We start from the raw sequence: 19,522 nt of genomic DNA on the forward strand, positions 1-19,522 counted from the left end.
AGAGACGTGATGCAAGTTTTCCACTGATAATAATAAGCGTCTCGGGGCGTGTTGTGAAAACGGTTGGATCGTAAAAACTAAAATATTCCCTTCTTCAGAAACAGCTGTTAATCCTCTGAAACTGATTAGAGAGGAATGTCACTCTCTGTTGACAGTACTACTGACACGCCTGTGTGTGTGTGTGTGTGTGTGTGTGTGTGTGTGTGTGTGTGTGTGTGTGTGTGTGTGTGTGTGGTGTGTGTGTGTGTGTGTGTGTGTGTGTGTGTGTGTGTGTGTGTGTGTGTGTGTGTGTGTGTGTGTGTGTGTGTGTGTGTGTGTGTGTGTGTGTGTGATCCAATGAGTTTATGTTCGGTTCGTCTAGAAATTCCTGCATTAATTCAATCTGCCAGACGATGAAGTGAAGATCTAAACGTGCAGCGAGTGCCTCCTGCTGTCAGCACAGACATTATATATATATAACATCTCTGCAATAGAGTTTAAGGATTATGTCGATGAAAGTCTCAGGTCACAGGCTCCTCCAACAGAGCAACACAATAACACAGAACAACAGAAGAAATAGTGCAAGTAAAAACAAATAGTAAAGTAGTGAAATAGTGCAGTTTAAAGTTTGGCATGTTATTTAATTGGTAAATACAGAGGTTTGGACTAATGCCAACGTCTAAAACAGCTTTTGTGAGAGGACCACACACATTTCTAATAGTATTAAACAATGAAGTGACCTTTTGACCTGACGTTGATAATTGTACTTTTAATTCTGTGATTTATCGATCCTCATCCTACTCATTGTTCCCGGCTCAGAACCAAACACGCCGAAGCTGCTTTTAGTTTTTACTTAAATAAACGTACCTTACCTTATTAAGAAGAAAAGGACTTGTTAAAAAGTCAAAGTCAACTTTATTGTCAATGTTTCAGTTTGTGTGAACAGACAGAGAGATCGAAATACCGTTTCCCACAATCTTGAATACAAAATACAAATATATATAAAGATATGTATGAAAATATGTATATACCTATATATACACAATCAACATATACACACATTAAGACCTGAATAAAAGCACAACAATCAATATATACAAAACAACAGTCACTTAGTGCAAGATAGCAGTGTGTGTGTGTGTGTGTGTGTGTGTGTGTGTGTGTGTGTGTGTGTGTGTGTGTGTGTGTGTGTGTGTGTGTGTGTGTGTGTGTGTGTGTGTGTGTGTGTGTGTGTGTGTGTGTGTGTGTGTGTGTGGTAATTGTAGTCTTAAAGGTCCCATGTCATGGCCATTTCTACTGATCATAATTCCATTGTTGAGGTCTACTAGAATAGATTTACATTGTTCAATTTTCAAATTGTCCTAAACGCCTTGTTGGAGCTCCTGACCCCCCCCCCCCCCCCCCTGTGAGCCCACTGTGCTCTGATGTGTGATTATGTGTTACAATGGCGTTTGTTAGCAACCAGAAAATGACACCAGTAATGACAAACAGATGAGAATGCTGCATGGGGTCTGGGTGCCGTGTTGGCGGGACGTTGGGGGGCTCGCTGCTGCGAGGAGCGGACAGTGTGAGCTGGGTTAATGGTGTGGTTTCCTGGCTGCTGCGTGGGGTCTGCGAGACACAGCGAAACCCAGCCCGAACCCAGCCCGAGCACACACACACACCCGCAGCCTGGCTGTGAGTCTTTGTGTGCTCACACACAGACTCACAGCATCGCCGTGTCCCGCCGTCTCAGGCTGAGAAATCCGCGGAGCTGCAGCTGAGAAAAGATTGAGTGTGTGTGAGGAAGTCCGCGGATCGGTCCAAACGTAACGGCTCTGCGCACGTTACGTCACTGTACCCAATACGTCACTGTACCCAGAAAGAAAAAGAGAAATCCCCAACGAGGCGTTCTGGGGCAGCATAGACAGGTCTTTTCTGTGTTAGAGTTGTACTCGCTACAGGGTGTACTTTGAGGGTTTGTGACTCTGCAGACCGTTCACATGCAGAAGCTTCATAACACACAAGGGGACGGGTGATAACCAGAAAAGCATGACATGAGACCTTTAAAACCTGTGATGTCCATCCTCTCCTCAGAACGTCATCAACACTTTCACGCAGACGGCCCGACACGAGCGCTGCAGTTTCTATGGAAACGTGAACGTGGGGAAGGATTTGAGCGTGACGGAGCTGCAGGAAGCGTACCATGCTGTCGTTCTGGTGAGAACATTCAAAACATCACGTCTACACTTTAAATAACAGCCGTTCTCCTGACATCGATCTGTTGTTGTGTCAGAGTTACGGTGCGGAGGGCAACCGGAGGATAGGCGTGCCGGGAGAAGATCTGTCCGGAGTTTATTCTGCCAAAGATTTTGTGGGATGGTACAACGGGCTCCCGAGCTGCAGAGAGGTGCGTATTCAGCCTTTCATCCTTTCCTTAAAACTGTTTTAATCAAGCCTCTGATCATAGAAATAAGGATTGTTAGCGGATAAAATGTTCCCTGCATTCTTTTCAATAAAATCACCATTTTCATCTTGACAAATGTATTTAATTGACATACATTTCACTAGGAGTCCCAGCAGATGTTTTGGGGATGTGAAAGAAAAAAAAGTGTTATTTTTGTTCTGAGAAAAAAGTCAGAATTCTTAATTCTTTGTCCTGCCTTGACCGTATTGTTCTTGTATTTGTATGGTAATGTTGTATTGTTTTGTAAGCGTACTGTTCTCTGTATTATAGGTCCAATTTTTGGTCACTTTATATAGTATATATTAAAAGTGTTTAGCTTGTATTGTCAAATGATACTTACACTGTCTGTTAGAGCCAGTATTTTGATTTGATAAGAAAGGCCACCTAATCGTGACGTCTGTAGTCAACACACTATAAAAGACTACAATTCCCACGGTGCCTCCTCTAAAGTGACAGTGATGTGATCAACAATCAAATACCCTTTAAAGTGGACCTATCATGCTATATTATAATAATATAGTGTAGGACCATACCTATAAAAGGCATATTTATACTTTTTTTTTTCAAAATACCAAACAGATCATGCATTTTAGCCATGCCTCATTTTGCTCAATTTGACAATTTCTAGCTCTGTTTTAGCAAGGGCAGATTCAGTGAGAACAGCACCATCTACAGGCCTGGCATATGTACTACAGCGTCTCCAGCGCTTTCGAACGGCAATGTCCGTGGCTGTCTCCTCCTGATTGGTGGAGTTGGCCCAATAGCCGTAGCGCCACCGTCCTGACGTCAGGACAGTGTTCAAATCTGGATCAGTTTTTATCAGATCCGTTGCAGCCCCTTTTTTAGAGATTTGGGTATGGAGGAAAATAGAGAGGGTTGTGTTTTCTGACACTTGGTGAGTTCCCTGGAACACCGGGGACACATATTCATGTAGAAAAGACGTACACAAGTGCATTTTGCATGATAGGTCCCCTTTAAGTTATTAAGTTATATAAGCATTGTCAAGCAAGAAAGAATACCTAAGTTGTTTGTTATTTTATTTGAGTTATTTCTTTTGAATATTGTAAAGGCCTCTTTTCTTTGTTGCACATGTAAAAGTGTGTTGTTTTATTTTGAGCAAACACATCGCTTAATACCATCCAAACCATCGGAGGCCAAGCAACTCTTCAAATTGTAATCAATATGAAGGAAATACAACGAGTTAAAACCTGTCTGTTTAAGGCGTCTAGTGGTTTTGATAGACAAGGAAGGACGCCACGACACTGTCTGTGTGATTGCACCATTGGGAATGCCTGGAATTTCACTGAACTCTTGTCTCGTGACAATAAAGGAATCTAATCTAATCTCAAGTGTCTCTCTTCCTAATGTTTCCCGTGCAGCTGGGTCCGGACCTGAGTTGTGAGACAGCTGTGATTCTGGGACAGGGAAACGTTGCTCTGGACGTAGCGAGAGTCCTGCTGTCGCCCATCGACTTGTTAAAGGTGAGAAACACACATCTGTGGTGTTTAAAGTAAGGAGAAAGTGATGACAGGATAGCAGGAAACACAGGTGGAACATTTAGAGGGGGGGGGGTTGTAACTTCATCTCTGTTGATTTCACTGTGAAATGTCCACTTTTTGGTGAGTTTAAGGAGGAATCTTCAGGCGTGAATCATTTGTTTGGTGGAAACAACTTACATTAAAATGAGAGGCAAGTTTCTTTATTTATATAGCACTTTCAACACAAGGCAATTCAAAGTGCTTTACAACAAAGACATTAAGAGCATTGAAAAGCAAAGATAATAAAACATGAATAAAAGTTACGGTGCAGTGTGAGATGTGAAAAGTTCAATTAAAAGCAGCGGCAAAAAGAAAAGTCTTCAGCCCAGTAAATACACTTTTTGGGAAATACCGACCGAATTAAAAATGCACTTTATTGCCCGTTTACTCAATCAATAATTCAGGAACGGGAATGTTATTGTAAAGACTAAAATGGGAGATACAGTACGTGTGAAATGTTCCCTTTTGGTGAGTTTAGGAGAAATCTTCAGGCATAAAAAATGTCTTTTGGTGAAAAAAAAACATACATTAAAATAAGAAGTAAATACATTTTGGGGGAAATACAACCTGAATTTAACATGCACTTTATTGCCCCTTTATCAAATCAATAATTCAGGAGGGGACATTTTATTGTAAAGACTAAAATGGGGGATATTTCTTTCTGTGTTTCTGCAGAAGACGGACATCACTCAGCCGGCCCTCGAGGTTCTGGAGGAGAGTCGGGTCCGAAGGGTTCTGATCGTCGGGAGGAGAGGACCGACACAGATCGCAGGAACTGTCAAGGTGTGTTTCAGAGGAGAGGGAATAAGAAACTGTTACTGGTGTTGACTTCTTCATGTCTCTTCTTCATCAACATGTGTCCCCTCTTCTTCATGTCTCTTCTACATCAACATGTGTCCCCTCTTCTTCATGTCTCTTCTTCATCAACATGTGTCCCCTCTTCTTCATGTCTCTTCTACATCACCATGTGTCCCCTCTTCTTCATGTCTCTTCTACATCAACATGTGTCCCCTCTTCTTCATGTCTCTTCTACATCAACATGTGTCCCCTCTTCTTCATGTCTCTTCTACATCAACATGTGTCCCCTCTTCTTCATGTCTCTTCTACATCAACATGTGTCCCCTCTTCTTCATGTCTCTTCTACATCAACATGTGTCCCCTCTTCTTCATGTCTCTTCTTCATCAACATGTGTCCCCTCTTCTTCATGTCTCTTCTACATCAACATGTGTCCCCTCTTCTTCATGTCTCTTCTTCATCAACATGTGTCCCCTCTTCTTCATGTCTCTTCTACATCAACATGTGTCCCCTCTTCTTCATGTCTCTTCTACATCAACATGTGTCCCCTCTTCTTCATGTCTCTTCTACATCACCATGTGTCCCCTCTTCTTCATGTCTCTTCTACATCAACATGTGTCCCCTCTTCTTCATGTCTCTTCTTCATCAACATGTGTCCCCTCTTCTTCATGTCTCTTCTACATCACCATGTGTCCCCTCTTCTTCATGTCTCTTCTACATCAACACGTGTCCCCTCTTCTTCATGTCTCTTCTACATCAACATGTGTCCCCTCTTCTTCATGTCTCTTCTACATCAACATGTGTCCCCTCTTCTTCATGTCTCTTCTTCATCAACATGTGTCCCCTCTTCTTCATGTCTCTTCTACATCAACATGTGTCCTCTCTTCTTCATGTCTCTTCTACATCAACACGTGTCCCCTCTTCTTCATGTCTCTTCTACATCAACATGTGTCCCCTCTTCTTCATGTCTCTTCTTCATCAACATGTGTCCTCTCTTCTTCATGTCTCTTCTACATCAACACGTGTCCCCTCTTCTTCATGTCTCTTCTACATCAACACGTGTCCCCTCTTCTTCATGTCTCTTCTACATCAACATGTGTCCCCTCTTCTTCATGTCTCTTCTACATCAACACGTGTCCCCTCTTCTTCATGTCTCTTCTACATCAACATGTGTCCCCTCTTCTCCATGTCTCTTCTACATCAACATGTGTCCCCTCTTCTTCATGTCTCTTCTACATCAACATGTGTCCCCTCTTCTTCATGTCTCTTCTTCATCAACATGTGTCCCTTCTTCTTCATGTCTCTTCTACATCAACATGTGTCCCCTCTTCTTCATGTCTCTTCTACATCAACATGTGTCCCCTCTTCTTCATGTCTCTTCTACATCAACATGTGTCCCCTCTTCTTCATGTCTCTTCTTCATAAACATGTGTCCCCTCTTCTTCATGTCTCTTCTACATCAACATGTGTCCCCTCTTCTTCATGTCTCTTCTACATCAACATGTGTCCCCTCTTCTTCATGTCTCTTCTACATCAACATGTGTCCCCTCTTCTTCATGTCTCTTCTTCATAAACATGTGTCCCCTCTTCTTCATGTCTCTTCTTCATAAACATGTGTCCCCTCTTCTTCATGTCTCTTCTTCATCAACATGTGTCCCCTCTTCTTCATGTCTCTTCTTCATCAACATGTGTCCCCTCTTCTTCATGTCTCTTCTTCATAAACATGTGTCCCCTCTTCTTCATGTCTCTTCTTCATCAACATGTGTCCCCTCTTCTTCATGTCTCTTCTTCATCAACATGTGTCCCCTCTTCTTCATGTCTCTTCTTCATCAACATGTGTCCCCTCTTCTTCATGTCTCTTCTTCATCAACATGTGTCCCCTCTTCTTCATGTCTCTTCTTCATCAACATGTGTCCCCTCTTCTTCATGTCTCTTCTTCATCAACATGTGTCCCCTCTTCTTCATGTCTCTTCTTCATCAACATGTGTCCCCTCTTCTTCCTGTCTCTTCTTCATCAACATGTGTCCCCTCTTCTTCATGTCTCTTCTTCATCAACATGTGTCCCCTCTGTGGAAAGAGACTCTGAAAGTTTCAGGAACAAAGATTCTCTCTCTTTTTGATCCATTTCTATAAAAACCTGTCTGAAAATGAGCTGATCAGATTTTGGCCACTTGATGATGTCATAACGATGTTTTGTCTTGTGTAACCATTAGCCAATCAGCAACCAAGGTAACCCCCCCCCCTCCCCTTATCACCTGAATCTCCTCCTAGAGCACCATTGAGTTCTTTGTAACCAAATCTCTCTCAGAGGGGCGTGGGGAGGGGCTCCTTATTTTCATCTAAAGTAACAGACAGAGAATCAGCACTTTGGAAACAGGGCTGAAACAGAGGGGATTATGGGTAATGCTGCAATGATCTGTTTGGTGTTTCAGCCAATCAGAGACAGGCTCTGGATATATCTGAGACCTGATGAGAAACAGTACAATAGGTGACCTTTAAAGAAGAAACATGTTTGTCCAGCTCTTTATGATGTTCTGTGTTGCTCTCTTTGTCTGCAGGAGGTTAGAGAAATGGTGAATCTTCCCAACACCAGACCGGACATGTTGGCGTCTGATTTTGAGGGTGTCAAAGAAGCTCTTAAAGGTACAAAATATATTAAAATGATAAATGTTCTTTCCTTTTCCAGGAGACAACATTTAAGCATGGAGACTTAAGGCCCGGACACACCGGGCCGTCGATGAGCGTCCTGTCGCCCGACTCAGATTGGTGTGTCCCGCACCGTCGTGTCTTATCAGCCGTGCCGACGATTCAACATGTTGAATCGGGAGGCTGTCGGCTAAAGAAATCACTCTGATTGGCTGTTCAGCTTAGCGAATCAGTGCATGAGAAGCGAAACGGAAGTGAAGAAGGCACGCACAGACGGCTATTATTTTTCATTTTCCAGTACCGCACTAAACATGTTTTCGATTATAAGTCGTTATGTGAAACAGTCTGTGATGGACGAGAGTGAACATGGAACGCACGCTTATTTGTTGTTTGTATATATCACGCAGTCTGTTCTTCTTTTCTCGGTTATCACGCAGTCTGTTCTTCTTCTCTCGGTTATCACGCAGTCTGTTCTTCTTCTCTCGGTTATCACGCAGTCTGTTCTTCTTCTCTCGGTGTATCACGCAGTCTGTCTTCCGGTTGTTGCCTCTTTTGAATGACGAATACACACCGCCGCCTGCTGGTAAGGAGAGTTATTGCCACTCACGCATGCGCAGTGCGTACGTGCTACTTGGCCGTCGGCTGAAGTCTTCGCGGTGTGTTCCAGTGCGACTGTTGGCCAAGACGCAGAGACGTGAGGCGACACAACAGTCGGGTCCGTCGGGACGTGTTCTTTGGTGTCAGCTTGGCGTGTCCGGGCCGATAGAGGCACTAAATACTGATTTGAACCTGAATATGAGCAGAATATGTCTTCTTTAACTAGATATACTGCACAATATACACATTTACATTTAAATGCACGATCAATACTTTTACTTGATGTACTTACACTACATTTTACTGCACAAATAATACTTTTTACTACCTTTTTAATGTACAATTAATATTTGAACTGTAAGTACTCTTATCACAATTTACTGTGCAATCTATACTTCTACTTGAAGAGCTTTAGCTGCTCGATCAATACCTTTACATTAAGTACATTACGTACTTTTTTAATACACAATCAAATACCTTTACATTGAGTACATTATGTACTTTTTTAATACACACTCAAATACCTTTACATTAAATACATTATGTACTTTTTTAATACACAATCAAATACCTTTACATTGAGTACATTGTGTACTTTTTTAATACACAATCAAATACCTTTACATTGAGTACATTGTGTACTTTTTTAATACACACTCAAATACCTTTACATTGAGTACATTGTGTACTTTTTTAATACACACTCAAATACCTTTACATTGAGTACATTGTGTACTTTTTTTAATTCACAATCAAAACTTCTACTTTAAGTGCATTTTGCTGATAATAATAATGAAATACTTTTATTTTAGTTTTGAAAGCAGGACTTTTGGAGTGTTTTCACAGTACTTTCACAGTACTGTTACTGCATTGAATACATGTTAACATCCTCCACCACTCTTTGAGTTTGTAATAAACACCCTGCTTGGTGCAGACAGTTGAAAGCGTCAGAAGGAAGTGAGTAATGCATGCTGTGGTTAACGTTGAGAGACATATAGCCCTTAAACAGCGAGGGGCATGGAAACTAAACACAGTTGGTGGTGAACGCTCTGCAGCAGAATCATGCAACCCTTCATCCTGATGACCTTGAAGCATCTGTTTGTCCTTGCAAAGAGAGCAATGACCTTGGACTGATAGTGATAACAGTGTCTTTGTTCAGGGCTAGATATACAAAAACAAACCTTGATGTGATCTCTGTAAATCATGATAAGCTGGAAGTAACTGAGCACTGACGGGAAATGAATGAAGACCATGGGCGGTTTGAAGAACATCACACCCACACACTTTCCATATTTACTGACATGCCGTTATATTTAAAGTGGACCTATCATGCTATATTTCAAACATATATTGTAGGGCCATACCTATATAAAACATGTCTGTGAAGTTTTTTTTTCAAAATACCAAACAGACCACCCGTTGTAGCCATGCCTCATATTGCTCAAACCCCTCTTTTGAAGCCCTGTTAGAGAAATGCAGATTGTGGGTCCTTAGCTTGAAAAAAAGAAATAAGAGGAGGCGGAGCTAATGCCTGATCAGAATGCTACCGGAGATAAAGTTAAATTCGGTTGTGATAAAACGCCATCCTGTTCTAAACCACGTCAAGGATTATTTCTGAAACCGTATGGAGCTCAAATGCTTTTTCTCTCTCAGGTTTATCACAAGGTGTTCTTTATTTCCTGCTTTTTAAACACATGTGCTCTCCAGTACAGGTTAGCTCTGAGTGTTAGCGAGGCTTGCTAATGTAAACAAAAACGAGATTACGTCCAAAACACGTCAGGCATTGTTTCTGATAGCAACTTTCTGTGGGTCCGCCGACGTCACAGCGGATGGACACGTCACAGCGGATGGAATCTGTATCCGCTCGTTGTACACCCGTTTTTAAAAGATTTGGGTGCGGAGGAAAAGAGAGAGGGTTTTATTTTCTGACGCTGCGTGAGTTCCCCGACACACCGGGGATATATTTAGGTATAAAACACATCACAAAGTGCATTTTGCATGATAGGTCCCCTTTAAAGTATATTTCCGTTTTATCGTGCTGACATCTGTTGTTTATGTGTTTGAAGTCAGCTACAATCCCCTTGATCTTTAATCATGATAAGTGACGCACACATACACCTTTTATATTTACTAAAATTGTGAAATATTTACATTGTTTTTTACAGATTTGCCTTTTTTTAAGCCGTTTTTTATGCTCTCTTAAAGGGGACCTATCATGCAAAATGCACCTTTGTACGTCTTTTCTACATGAATATGTGTCCCCGGTGTTCCAGGGAACTCACCAAGTGTCAGAAAACACAACCCTCTCTATTTTCCTCCATACCCAAATCTCTAAAAAAGGGGCTGCAACGGATCTGATAAAAACTGATCCAGATTTGAACACTGTCCTGACGTCAGGACGGTGGCGCTACGGCTATTGGGCCAACTCCACCAATCAGGAGGAGACAGCCACGGCCATTGCCGTTCGAAAGCGCTGGAGACGCTGTAGTACATATGCCAGGCCTGTAGGTGGTGCTGTTCTCACTGAATCAGCCCTTGCTAAAACAGAGCTAGAAAATGTCAAATTGAGCAAAATGAGGCATGGCTAAAATGCATGATCTGTTTGGTATTTTGAAAAAAAAAAGTATAAATATGCCTTATATAGGTATGGTCCTACACTATATTATTCAAATATAGCATGATAGGTCCACTTTAAGGTACCAGACTCGATTGACAAAGACAGTGATTTTGTCTTGCAGAACAGAGGAGTTGCCGATCTACTTCTGCCTCCATCTTTAAGTTAGTTTGTGTTTTTGTGTGACTTTAGAGCTTAAAATGGTTATTTCAGATCCAAAGTCACACAATAACCTAAACAAACTCTCCGATCAAAGCAGAAGTAGATCAATAACTCCTGTGTGATCAAATGTATTTCTGGTGGCTTTGAAGAGAGTACAGGTAACTGCTGCATGAACATATTCTACATTTAGCATGCTCTTAAACTGATCTTTTGTGGTATCTAAAATACGTCCACAGTGCTTCACTTCCTGCTGGTTCTCCAGTCTGTTTCTTGTCAACATGTCCGTGTTCAAAGCTAGTTTCAGGAACCTTGATCTTGTCTCTTTCAATCATGATAGGTGAAGGAGGCTTTGGCTTCAATGTTAATCTTGTAAAAACAAAAGCGTGCACTTACAGGAAAAGCATGAAGACCAAGGGTTGGAACATTTTTGCAAAACAGAAAAACAACTTTATCAAATAAAATCTTTAGTCTAGGTTTAATCAGGAATACTTCTAGAAGCATTTGAGTCTTATTCATGCAAACTAAATGGTTTAATTTGACTTTTCTGTCCATTTTTAGCTGTATTAAATGCAAAACAGTGCATACAAATGTACTTATAATTTTAAAACTTATTGGATTTCTGACTGTAGGAAGTGAAAACTACCTAATTATACAACAGAAATGAACAAATGAACACAACAAAAAATACATTTTCAGTTGACTATATGCTACAGGGATTTATTCATTTTTATTTATTAATCATTTGGGATATCTCCATAAGAAACAGCATTTACTTTGATGCATTTTTATTTTTTACCCAGGAAAATGGGTATCTACTGTATTAGGGATGTAACAATATCAAAAACTCACTGTACGATAATATCGCGATTTAAAAAAAAGTCCACGGTAAAAATGCTGACTTTTTCCTCAAAATCAAAAAATGCTGACTTTACTTAAAAATGTTAATAATCCCTGGTCCCCGGCTTGAGCTTCAATCTCAGGATCCATGTATTTATGATCCTCTCCAGAATGGAAGTAGTCATCACATACAGAGCATCAACTAGTTCCTGAACAGTGTCCTTCACATGCTGATGTACACATGTACAAAACACTGACTTTTTTTTTGAGGAAAAAGTCCGAATTTTGAGATTTTGAGAAAAAGTCAGCATTTTGAGAAAAAGTCAGCATTTTGAGAAAAGGGCAACATTTCAAGAAAAAAGGCAACATTTCGAGAAAAAAGTCAGTGTTTTGTACATGTGTATATCAGCATGTGAAGGACGCTGTTCAGGAACTAGTTGATGCTCTGTATGTGATGACTACTTCCATTCTGGAGAGGATCACAAATACATGGATCCTGAGATTGAAGCTCAAGCCGGTGACGAGTGAGATTTTTCCTAAGAAATATTATGTAAATATATCTGCACTGCTTCAGATTTGCCGAGGCCCAGGAAGCGTCTGACGGAGCTCATGCTGAAGACGGCCATGGAGACCCCGGGAGAAAAGGAGCATGAGAGGCGGGAAAAGGCCTCCCGTGTCTGGGGCCTTCGCTTCTACCGGAGCCCCGTGGAAATCCTGGCCGACCCTGAACGCAGCAGCAGGACGGCTGGCATCCGGCTGGCAGTCAACAAGCTGGAGGTAAACCATTTCAAAATCGAGGAAAATGGTCCAGGAATAAGTCCTAAAACCAGGAAATTAGTCACAGTCTTTACCAAGTGTCTAAATGAGTCATGTGACCTTGCTGTAGTTCCTTTATAGCCAGGGGTGCACATCACTTTTTTGCCCCGGTTCTCAAAGGAGCACCTGGAGATGTTGCTTGGTGTGCATCCTTAAAATGAAATAAACCGGACCTTTTGAGGGGTACTTGACTTTATGAACGGGGGGTGGGAGGTGCGCTAGTGAGCACGCTCATGAACTGTTCGCCCGTGCATCGCAGCAGGGTTACTGTGCGGAGCGCATAAAGCAGACCCTTCACGCGATAGCGAGGGGTAGAGCGAGGGATCGCAGATGCCGTCGTGCTCGCGGACGGATTAAAAAAATTAAACCTAAATGGCTTGCGAATTATACTTTGGCGGCCCAACATTAGCCTCCTTTAGCTTAGCGTGGTGACGTGAAGTCATGTGACCGTGCTGTAGTTCCTTTATAGCCCAACATTAGCCACCTTTAGCTTAGCGTGGTGACGTGAAGTCATGTGACCGTGCTGTAGTTCCTTTATAGCCCAACATTAGCCTCCTTTAGCTTAGCGGTGGTGACGTGAAGTCATGTGACCGTGCTGTAGTTCCTTTATAGCCCAACATTAGCCTCCTTTAGCTTAGCGGTGGTGAAGTGAAGTCATGTGACCGTGCTGTAGTTCCTTTATAGCCCAACATTAGCCACCTTTAGCTTAGCGGTGGTGACGTGAAGTCATGTGACCGTGCTGTAGTTCCTTTATAGCCCAACATTAGCCACCTTTAGCTTAGCGGTGGTGACGTGAAGTCATGTGACCGTGCTGTAGTTCCTTTATAGCCCAACATTAGCCTCCTTTAGCTTAGCGGTGGTGACGTGAAGTCATGTGACCGTGCTGTAGTTCCTTTATAGCCCAACATTAGCTACCTTTAGCTTAGCGGTGGTGACGTGAAGTCATGTGACCGTGCTGTAGTTCCTTTATGGCCCAACATTAGCCTCCTTTAGCTTAGCGGTGGTGACGTGAAGTCATGTGACCGTGCTGTAGTTCCTTTATGGCCCAACATTAGCCTCCTTTAGCTTAGCGGTGGTGACGTGAAGTCATGTGACCGTGCTGTAGTTCCTTTATAGCCAACATTAGCCACCTTTAGCTTAGCGGTGGTAACGTGAAGTCATGTGACCGTGCTGTAGTTCCTTTATAGCCCAACATTAGCCACCTTTAGCTTAGCGGTGGTGACGTGAAGTCATGTGACCGTGCTGTAGTTCCTTTATGGCCCAACATTAGCCTCCTTTAGCTTAGCGGTGGTGACGTGAAGTCATGTGACCGTGCTGTAGTTCCTTTATAGCCCAACATTAGCCACCTTTAGCTTAGCGGTGGTAACGTGAAGTCATGTGACCGTGCTGTAGTTCCTTTATAGCCCAACATTAGCCACCTTTAGCTTAGCGGTGGTGACGTGAAGTCATGTGACCGTGCTGTAGTTCCTTTATGGCCTAATGTAAGCTTTTTACATAAAAAAGTCATAAAGTGGTGTTTATACTACACAGTCTCACAGCACTTTGTGTTATAGTCACAAAATTAACAGAACAATTTGAAAAGCAATGTAAATAATAACAAATTAGAAGGAAAAACTGATTTGAAACAAATTAGTATTCTGAGGCTCTGTGCCCCATTCCTTTTCCTCGCCGACGGCAAAAATAGCTCCGACATTATACAATTTAAAATAAAAGGGTCGGACTGGGACTACAAATCAGCCCGGGACTCTCGACCGGCCCACTTCGGTACTGCCGGCCCACCTCGGTACCGCAAGTACATACCGCTACATACCCCCCCCCCCCCCCCCGTCGACTTTGGGTGTTAGTGACTTATCCGACCGGCCCAAATCGTCCGACCGGCCCATCGATGCCCAGTCCGCCCCTGGGGTTAGGCTTAGGGTAAGATATCCGACCGGCCCACCTCGGTGCACAAGTAAATACCGCTAGTAAATTGTCGACGGGGGGGGGGGGTGCTCGTGACTTATCCGACCGGCTCTGTGGACACGAATCAATAGATTAAATTAATTTCGTGACTATATCACGAAATGCCGTGAGACTGGGTTGGTTAATATGTGGAGATTATCCCGCTGAACTAAACGTGTAAGTATTATAAATATTAGATGGAAAAAAACACATTGTATTTTTGTGGAGGGAACCAGGGAGATGCTGCCTTCAGGGTCCACAACAGAAATACCACATCCCTGCAGCTCTGTATAGTCCTGGTTAAAGATAGTAAAAGTGGTTTCTATGAGCAGGGATCAGGCGAGGGAGCCCGGGCGGTGCTGACCGGAGAGATGGAGGATGTGAGCTGTGGACTGATTATCAGCAGCATCGGATATAAGAGCCTCTCCATCGACCCCTCGGTGCCGTTTGACTCGCGCAGAGCCATCGTGCCCAACAACATGGGCCGGATTCAAGAAGCTCCAGGTACTCAGGCCTTGTTCAGACTGCCTTAATCCATGTTATAGCATTTTCTGATAGTTTTTTCTGAATTTTGACAGAAAAAACACACATTAACTGCAGATTTTGCAAATATATGGTGCTTTAAAATGCAATTTGTCTTAATTCAGACACTCAAATCGGATTTCTTTGAACACAAACACACACACACACACACACACACACACACACACACACACACACACACACACTAGAGTTTTTCAGCCTACTTTTGTCATTTTATTTAGCTTTTGTAATGGCACAGCGCTGCACACACACATAAGCAGTCAAAAATATCACAATTTTGGCAACCCAAGCGCACACACTTTTCCAATGTCTGTCATTTTATAGCCTTCTTCCTGTCATGCCTCACCTAAAATAGCTGATTGCTCATGAAACTTGCATTTTTAAGACGTAACAATAATGATGCTACTAAGAAACTAAAACTAAAATGTATAAAAATAATTATTTATGAATTATTTCTCATTTTTTATGGGTATTTTTGCCTGTTGGTGTGATTGTAGTGTTCCACAGACATGAAGTGAAAAAGACATTTCCTTTATCTTTCTTTCTAGGTCTCTATTGTAGTGGCTGGCTGAAAACAGGCCCCACTGGTGTGATAGCGACCACTTTGAACAATAGTTTTGACACGGCTCGATCCGTGCTGGAGGACATGGACTCGGGAACGTTGAACACATCCGCTGCGAAGCCGGGATCACAAAGCATCAACGCTCTGCTGGAAAACAGAGGTTCCTGCTGTCCCTTTAATTAATTTACACTGTGCTTAGATTAAAGGGGCTCTACTTTAAAGAGTCCTCTCCTGCTGATGTTCAGGTGTATATCAGTATGTAGTGTCTCTACTTTAAAGAGTCCTCTCCTGCTGATGTTCAGGTGTATATCAGTATGTAGTGTCTCTACTTTAAAGAGTCCTCTCCTGCTGATGTTCAGGTGTATATCAGTATGTAGTGTCTCTACTTTAAAGAGTCCTCTCCTGCTGATGTTCAGGTGTATATCAGTATGTAGTGTCTCTACTTTAAAGAGTCCTCTCCTGCTGATGTTCAGGTGTATATCAGTATGTAGTGTCTCTACTTTAAAGAGTCCTCTGCTGCTGATGCTCAGGTGTATATCAGTATCTAGTGTCTCTACTTTAAAGAGTCCTCTCCTGCTGATGTTCAGGTGTATATCAGTATGTAGTGTCTCTACTTTAAAGAGTCCTCTCCTGCTGATGTTCAGGTGTATATCGGTATCTATTGTCTCTACTTTAAAGAGTCCTCTCCTGCTGATGTTCAGGTGTATATCGGTATCTAGTGTCTCTACTTTAAAGAGTCCTCTCCTGCTGATGTTCAGGTGTATATCAGTATCTAGTGTCTCTACTTTAAAGAGTCCTCTCCTGCTGATGTGCAGGTGTTATCAGTATGTAGTGTCTCTACTTTAAAGAGTCCTCTCCTGCTGATGTTCAGGTGTATATCAGTATGTAGTGTCTCTACTTTAAAGAGTCCTCTCCTGCTGATGTTCAGGTGTATATCAGTATGTAGTGTCTCTACTTTAAAGAGTTCTCTCCTGCTGATGTTCAGGTGTATATCAGTATGTAGTGTCTCTACTTTAAAGAGTCCTCTCCTGCTGATGTTCAGGTGTATATCAGTATGTAGTGTCTCTACTTTAAAGAGTCCTCTCCTGCTGATGTTCAGGTGTATATCAGTATGTAGTGTCTCTACTTTAAATAGTCCTCTCCTGCTGATGTTCAGGTGTATATCAGTATGTAGTGTCTCTACTTTAAAGAGTCCTCTCCTGCTGATGTTCAGGTGTATATCAGTATGTAGTGTCTCTACTTTAAAGAGTCCTCTCCTGCTGATGTTCAGGTGTATATCAGTATGTAGTGTCTCTACTTTAAAGAGTCCTCTCCTGCTGATGTTCAGGTGTATATCAGTATGTAGTGTCTCTACTTTAAAGAGTCCTCTCCTGCTGAGGTTCAGGTGTATATCAGTATGTAGTGTCTCTACTTTAAAGAGTCCTCTCCTGCTGATGTTCAGGTGTATAGAGCTGTCCCGCCCCTTAGCCTATCACGTACAATGTGTTGGAGCGCTAGCCAATAGGAGCGTGAGTGTTTCATAGTGATGTCACTATGTTCTGGAAGTAAACAAAGGAGTCCAATGTTTTTGGGAACCATGTATTTATCCCATAGGGCAAACATGAGAGAATCTGATGGAAAAAGTCAGATGTTATGCACTTAAGGACATTTTAATCCTTAAAGGTCTTACTCTGTGTGTTTTGGCTACACACTAGTATACTGAACTTTAGAAATAATAAATGTGCTATATGCCTTAAAACATAATAATTTAAGATCTAATTAGATTCCGAGGCTCAGGGTTAATTTAGTAAATGCATGTTACTGACTCTGATTTCGTGTCCTGCAGGAGTGAAACCAGTGACTTTCTCTGAGTGGGAGAAGATTGACAGTGAGGAAGTTCGGAGGGGGGCGGCGATCGGGAAACCCCGAGAAAAACTGCTGACTTTGGAGGAAATGCTACAGGTGGCTGGAAAATAACCTGAAGACGACAACATTTCATACCGTCCTGTCTGGGATCAATGACAGAAATAATGACATTAAATTATACGTCATAAAAGCTATTAGGTACTGCAGTTTACCCGTTAAAGCTTTTAGTTTTCGTTCAACTTCCAATCAATCCAAAGCACTGAAAAACTAAGTTTCCTGATGTGCCAACATTAAAGACAATTCTCTATTAGATGCTATACATATTCAACTCCACTCTAATATAATGTATGTATTTTAAAAGGGAAACTTCATTATTTGTCAACCCCAAATGTATAATTGGTTCGGTATTGAGTGAGAGTTACTGTTCAAATGTTTATTTCAGGGTGTCTTTGCTCTAAAGGGCCCCTATAGATAGCGCTTTTTGTTGCTTACATAATACTGGACTCATTTCAAAAACTGTTTCCCCAATATACATCTGACACGGTTCAGGAAAAATACTGAAGTTTCTCTTTAGAAGAGTAATGACTGCTTGGGGACCAAATTATATTTTGCAAGTGTTTGCACTGAAACAGATCTTTTATAAATAAATCATGATTTATATCCTTTCATTCCCGTCTTGAAGGAGCATTTCTTTCCGTTGCATTTTAACAGTGGCGAGCCGTGAGCTTTATACCTAGGCCCTCTGACCCCCACCCCTTCCCTCGAAAAAAAGGAAAAAAAATAGTTATTACGTCACAGCGTATACTTCAGCGGAATATCAAAACAACGGCCCAGGGTGTAAAACGCATCAATGACAGCGACCCTCTACCACACAAAACAACACCTGTGAACCCAATTTGTGTTCTTTGACATTGAAAATGATATTGCATTGTGTTTGTTACTTTCGTTACAGTTGTATGTCTTACGTGTAATTTGGCATGCTTTTATTTTGAAGGCGAGTTCACGCTGTTGACAGGAAGTTGTTGTTCCTATGGAAACAAGAAAAGTTTCACAGCGGGCGGATCTTGTCATAAAGTCCGCGATAATGAAACCCACCCATTTAGAGGGAAGATATGATTGGTCAATTGTACTGTCATTTGACATTACTCTCTCGTTCAGTTACTATAGCGGGCCCTCTGTGAATCGCAGAGAGGGCCAGACCTTCTTTCATGTAACCCTTCACATTCAAACAGAGACCGAACAGGCAGATTCGAAGGATTTATTTCTTTGGAAATGTTATTTTATTAAATCAAGTTTTTTTTTCCGTAAAACTAATGAAAAATATAACAAAAATAATATAAAAAATATATATATTTTTAAAAAAAAATTTTTTTTTTAATGTTTTTAAATATTATTTTTTGGAATATCTTAGGCCCTCACAGAGGGCCTAGAGGGCCCTGACGGCTCGCCACTGCATTTTAAATATTTAGGTCAGTTTTTAGTCTACAGACATTTTGTAAAAGAAAACCCTAAATACAGATTCTATAAGTTCTGTCCACTGGTCTAAAAGATGACATGTTATTGAAGAACAAAAGGCTCCAAGTTTGACTAATGGATTAAAAAAACTGATGTTTCACCAGCAGTTCTGTCACATTTGAATATTAAGCAGAAATACACTAATAATAGTATAAGATACTCTAAAAATAAAGTTTTTTGATATTTGGAAAATAAAACAGAAACAGATTTATTAATGAAAGTTTTATTTTATGGCAAAGATAAATGCTCGATAATCGCCGTCTCATTGACCCGGTCGTAGCGAAAGTTCTCCAGATTCGCCGTCTCGTTGGCGCCATCGTGGAGTCGGTTCTCTTCAATCGCCGTCTCGTTGGCACCGTCTTGTCGGCACCGTCTTGTCGTACGTTCTCGACAATCGCCGTCTCGTTGACCCCGTCGTATCGAACGTTATCCGACCTGTTGACCCAGTTGTGGCGAACGTTCTCCGTCACGTTGACCCCGTCGTGGCGAACGATCTCCGTCACGTTGACCCCGTCGTGGCGAACGATCTCCGTCTCGTTGACCCCGTTGTATCGAACGTTATCCGGCTCGTTGACCCCGTCGTGTCGAACGTTATCCGGCTCGTTGACCCCGTCGTGGCGAACGTTCTCCGTCTCGTTGACCCCGTTGTATCGAACGTTATCCGGCTCGTTGACCCCGTCGTGTC

At 42.0% G+C, this 19,522-nt stretch overlaps 1 protein-coding gene across 3 annotated transcripts in view; it reads left to right on the top strand.

Annotated features, from left to right (window-relative positions):
* Window positions 1–17,990, top strand: part of fdxr (ferredoxin reductase) — a 25,705-nt gene extending 7,715 nt beyond the window's left edge. For all 3 annotated transcript variants that reach the window (XM_034149661.1, XM_034149660.1, XM_034149662.1), the window contains 9 exons: window positions 2,056–2,178; window positions 2,255–2,368; window positions 3,805–3,906; window positions 4,639–4,746; window positions 7,318–7,402; window positions 12,190–12,392; window positions 14,705–14,876; window positions 15,464–15,637; window positions 17,303–17,990. In XM_034149661.1, the coding sequence (XP_034005552.1) occupies window positions 2,056–2,178; window positions 2,255–2,368; window positions 3,805–3,906; window positions 4,639–4,746; window positions 7,318–7,402; window positions 12,190–12,392; window positions 14,705–14,876; window positions 15,464–15,637; window positions 17,303–17,433 (1,212 nt within the window). In that variant the 3' untranslated portion in view covers window positions 17,434–17,990. The remainder of the gene's footprint in view (window positions 1–2,055; window positions 2,179–2,254; window positions 2,369–3,804; window positions 3,907–4,638; window positions 4,747–7,317; window positions 7,403–12,189; window positions 12,393–14,704; window positions 14,877–15,463; window positions 15,638–17,302) is intronic.
* Window positions 17,991–19,522: the final 1,532 nt, after the last annotated feature.

This window comes from Trematomus bernacchii, unplaced genomic scaffold (assembly GCF_902827165.1).
Source record: "Trematomus bernacchii unplaced genomic scaffold, fTreBer1.1, whole genome shotgun sequence".
Lineage (NCBI taxonomy): Eukaryota > Metazoa > Chordata > Actinopteri > Perciformes > Nototheniidae > Trematomus > Trematomus bernacchii.